At 34.0% G+C, this 4813-nt stretch overlaps 1 protein-coding gene across 1 annotated transcript; it reads left to right on the plus strand.

Moving 5' to 3' along the window:
- The first annotated feature begins 3152 nt into the window (after positions 1–3152).
- LOC133822731 (MLP-like protein 31) lies at positions 3153–4232 on the plus strand. The gene is made up of 2 exons (XM_062255168.1): positions 3153–3419; positions 3774–4232. Exons 1-2 carry the CDS (start codon positions 3227–3229, stop codon positions 4049–4051), a joined length of 471 nt encoding a protein of 156 aa, XP_062111152.1. The 5' UTR covers positions 3153–3226; the 3' UTR covers positions 4052–4232.
- Positions 4233–4813: the final 581 nt, after the last annotated feature.

Raw genomic sequence — 4813 nt, forward strand, 5'->3', positions numbered from 1 at the left:
GGCTTTATTACTATCCTGGGTGTCAAGTTTCTGCTGCTGAGTGGCCACCTGATCGGGAAACGCCACCACTTCTGGCATCTACTTCACATCCACGGGCCTAGATATTCCTCCTCATAATACTCGTCGTCTATGTCGTCATATTCGACATTTTTGTCGTATTCTTCCACCATCTCAGGGAGGTCATGCGGTGGTGGACGACTGGTTTCTCCTCCCTCAACTCCGGCTAGAAGAGCAACATCGTTCGGTGCGCTTCTGTGAGTGGTCACCATGAATATGTTCTTCAATATCTCTTCACACTCTCAACAAAATCAATAAAATTTTGACTACCTTTTTCACTATCAACCTAATCTAAGAGTTTAAAGAAAATAATGGAAAAGAACACAAGGATTTAACGTTGTTGAGGCTATAAAAGAGCCCTTGTCCAAGAGTCTCTGGTATTTAGTGAGCTTGAAGCTTGTTTGAGCAAGCTTCAATGGTGGCTCTCAGGAAGCGTATATGTTGCACTGAATTATAGAGTTTCTCTCTCTGAAAATCCGAGCACTTAACAAGTAGATACCCCAGCCCTCTTAATAGAGGTTGGGGTCATTAATGTTAACCATCTATCATTAATACAAATTCTCCCATTCTGGGGTATTAATGTTGAATTAATACAAAAAAGGCTGCACTAAATAGAGACTACGACCCAGGCATATTGCACCGGGCCCATTGCAGAAAGTGGCATATCAACTTTATGGGGAACATGTCTCTAACTGTCACGGTGTGGCGCGAATGCACGTTCGCCCATGTCAGGCAGCGTTATGGGAAATGCCAATTGTTGATGGTACGAACTTGACACCACTAATCGAGGCTTACCAAAAGTTGGCAGATGATTTCTGGTGGGCCATACCTGTAGTGACTCACTCCTGACAGCTACTCCAGGTCCGAGGACCAGAATCCTAGACCTAGGAGATGGGCTAGTGAAGAGAGCTTCTCGGGACATGACCTCATATGGAGACATCCTCGCCTCGAGGACAAACCTCGGGGCGTGGCCTCACTTGGAGACATCCATGACTTGGAGATTGGCTTGGGACGTGCCTTACCTGGAGACAACCTCACCTCGACGACTGACCTCGGGGTGTGGCCTCACTTGAAGACATCCATGACTTGGTCGGTATGTGATTCATGGAAGAGTTCACACTCTGAGAACCTCATGACGTGTCTTTTAATTAATTACTCTTAATTGCCACGTGTCTGATGGTGGAAAAATGGAAAACAAAAATCAACCACCAAACAAGTGTAGTTTCAGATCTGCTACCTCTTGTCCACCTCCATGGAACTATCCCAAACCAAACACAAGAAATGGAAGATCCAAAGCACCTAGCATCCATGCTAAACCCTACCAACCCAATTTGCAAAGACATCCTCTCAGTCAGGCATGACCACTACACATGACCAGAAGTACGAACGACGCCGATATGAAGATGAAGAAAAAAGGAAACTCAGGAAGCCTTAGAGAAAAACTGAAACCCCCAAAATTGATTTTCCTTTTTTTTTTTACAAAATATAGTTATACACATAATAAATATAAATAAGAAAGAATTCATAAAAGGAATACAATAATTAACATAAATAACCACTTTTGAATTTAACATGACTTTTTACAAACAAACAAAAAATAGGACTTTTAAAAGGATTTTCAACTAACTTTTCATACCACCGATATTATTGTAAAATTTAAATTGAGACTATTTTTTTAAAAATAAATAATTGATATTATTATTATTATTTGGAGAGAGAAACTAACATTAATTGGGGAGAGATAATTAGGGCTCTCTTAACTTAATTTAACGTTATCAAACAATTTAATTATAGATTAAGTAAATCTATGAGGTGTCTCAAAATAATGGATGAGACAAGAAGAGGACAGTAACCGGGAACAACTGATTTTTTTTTTGGCTACCTTGATCAATGATTGTTGTGAACTTTCGCCAAAAATGCAACAAGAAAGAATGGTCTTTCTAATCGCTTTTGTGAGGGTAGTGAGGAGAAAGGGTACGTCTAAGTTTTTTTTTTTAAAAAAATAAGTTTCTGAATATTTTTTTAACATATTCATGTTAAAATGTGATGAGAAAGTCTTATTTTGTAGTGGAAGTGGCATGTTTGCAAGATCGTGTTAAATCTAATACCACTACAATGTAGTTGATGCTTCTACAAGAAAGAGTAGCACAAAAAAGTGAAAAAAATAAACCTTTTATATACTCCTTGATTCTAAATAGAATACGAGAAATTAAAACATCAAAGTTTTATTGATTCTCTCAAGATGACATGTAAAATTAAATTTATCGCTTTTTCTAAATTATTAAATAAAATTCTAGTTTCACACATGAATTTACAAACTTTTTTTTATATATAATTATATGTTTATTGTACGACTCCTTCGGAGAAATGCAAAATTGATTTTAAATTGACTGCAGCAACACTAAGAGCCTCATAATACTTACTAAATTCAAATATGTGGATCCGGTATTGAATTACACCAATAAAAATATGCCACTTCTTTCGTGGTGGTAGGCACAGGTAGTGAGGAGAAAGGGTACGTCTAAGTTTTTTTTTTTAAAAAAAATAAGTTTCTGAATATTTTTTTAACATATTCATGTTAAAATGTGATGAGAAAGTCTTATTTTGTAGTGGAAGTGGCATGTTTGCAAGATCGTGTTAAATCTAATACCACTACAATGTAGTTGATGCTTCTACAAGAAAGAGTAGCACAAAAAAGTGAAAAAAATAAACCTTTTATATACTCCTTGATTCTAAATAGAATACCAGAAATTAAAACATCAAAGTTTTATTGATTCTCTCAAGATGACATGTAAAATTAAATTTATCGCTTTTTCTAAATTGTAAAATAAAATTCTAGTTTCACACATGAATTTACAAACTTTTTTTTATATATAATTATATGTTTATTGTACGACTCCTTAGGATAAATTCAAAATTGATTTTAAATTGACTGCAGCAACACTAAGAACCTCATAATACTTACTAAATTCAAATATGTGAATTTGGTATTGAATTACACCAATAAAAATATGCCACTTCTTTCGTGGTGGTAGGCACCAATAGTACTCTTAGCAATTATCTTTTATATAAGGGAGGGTGATAGTGTCTTATAAGTCACACCATTTTCTTCAACATTTCATATCAGAAAAGAAATATATAGGTTTTGAACTTCTGTTTTAAGAATAAAATGTCGTCGTCTGATATTGGTAAGCTGGAGACTGATGTAGAAATCAAAGCCTCTGCTGAAAAATTCCATGAAATGTTCACTCATAAACCGCACCATATCACCCATGCTTGCTCTGACAAGATTCAGAATTGTGAGTTACACGAAGGTGAATGGGGCCAAGTGGGTTCTGTCATCTACTGGAATTATTTCCATGGTAAGACCAAAGAAAATTTACATGTAATGTATTTGTGGATCTAATTTCTCATATAGTACGTTTGTATATCTTTTGATAACCACTACAGTATGTACTCTTAAATCGAACAAATATATACATATATATATATACATTTGTATAAACAAACAACTAAAATTAAAAGAAAAGGAGTGAATTTTTTTCTATTTGCAAGTTGTTTTTCTATGTTTGTTGAGTAGTTAGAAAAGGAAAAAAACAAGAAGCAAATTTATGGGTTAGTTGGTTCAAAGCTTAATCGATTTATATTATGTTATTACGTACGTAATATTATCATATGAAGTCTAATTAATAATATTATTAAATGCACGCATGCAGAGGGGAAAGCTAAAGTGGTAAAGAATTTAGTTGAAGCCATAGACGAGGAGAAGAATTTAATCACGTTCAAAGTGATTGAAGGGGATCTTGTGGAGCACTACAAGAGCTTCAAATTAACGATTCAAGCCACTCCCAAAACTGATGGCCAGGGAAGCGTTGTACACTTGACAATCGAGTACGAAAAGCACCATGACGAAATCCTAGACCCGCACTCCATGATTGAGTTCCTTGAGGATGTTTCTAAAGATCTCGATGTTCATCTTCTCCAGGATATATAAATAGTCAAACCACAATCTAAAGCTGCAACGTTTATGGCCCACTAAATAATTTAAGCTTTGAGTATATAAGTATGAATAAGTGGTCATATTCTACGTTTGGCATGATGATCTAGTTATCATGATAAGTAATTACTTGCTGTTATTGTTGTCTCTATATTTTTATTTGAAGAGTGTTCTTGCACGTTTATGTTTTTGCCTTTATTTGGATATTGTGTGTTATATTTGTGCTTCAGTGAGAGTTCCCATATCATAATGATGCATGTTTACAATTTAAGGGTCCTAATAGCAAGTCCAATATGGCAGTGCTAAAATATTACACAATTTAAAAAATAGCAGCTCTAATGGTGTGTCATATTTGTCATGGAATATAACATGATCTAAATTTGGATAAGAAATAAATACTTACTTTCTTATTTACTTTTCTACCTTTGATAATTATTTTATTATATTATTAGTATCTAATTTAGAATAGGTACTAATTTAGTATCCTATGTTTTAACAAAGTATAACTTTGGTACACTCTCTTTTAACAAAATAAAATTTAAAAATTGTTATAAAATTGTACGTTAATTATGTTCTCCATAATAGTTATTAGTTACCCTGTAATTTAAATAACAATATAAAATGGTACCCTGATATACATGAGAGAATATATTCATTTAATATCTTGTCAGTGATCAAATTTGAAATCATGGTACCATTTTATTGTGATTTTCTAAATTCATGGTATGATATTAGTAATATTCGCAATAAAGGGTACTA

The sequence above is a fragment of the Humulus lupulus genome, chromosome 3, assembly GCF_963169125.1.
Source record: "Humulus lupulus chromosome 3, drHumLupu1.1, whole genome shotgun sequence".
In the NCBI taxonomy this organism is placed as follows: domain Eukaryota; kingdom Viridiplantae; phylum Streptophyta; class Magnoliopsida; order Rosales; family Cannabaceae; genus Humulus; species Humulus lupulus.

What these genes read in the sequence shown, in the direction of transcription:
- LOC133822731 (XM_062255168.1), top strand. Translation starts at nt 3,227, where the DNA reads ATGTCGTCGTCTGATATTGGTAAGCTGGAGACTGATGTAGAAATCAAA. An exon ending in CTACTGGAATTATTTCCATG is followed by an intron (nt 3,420 to 3,773) that starts GTAAGACCAAAG and finishes GCACGCATGCAG; the next exon opens with AGGGGAAAGCTAAAGTGGTA.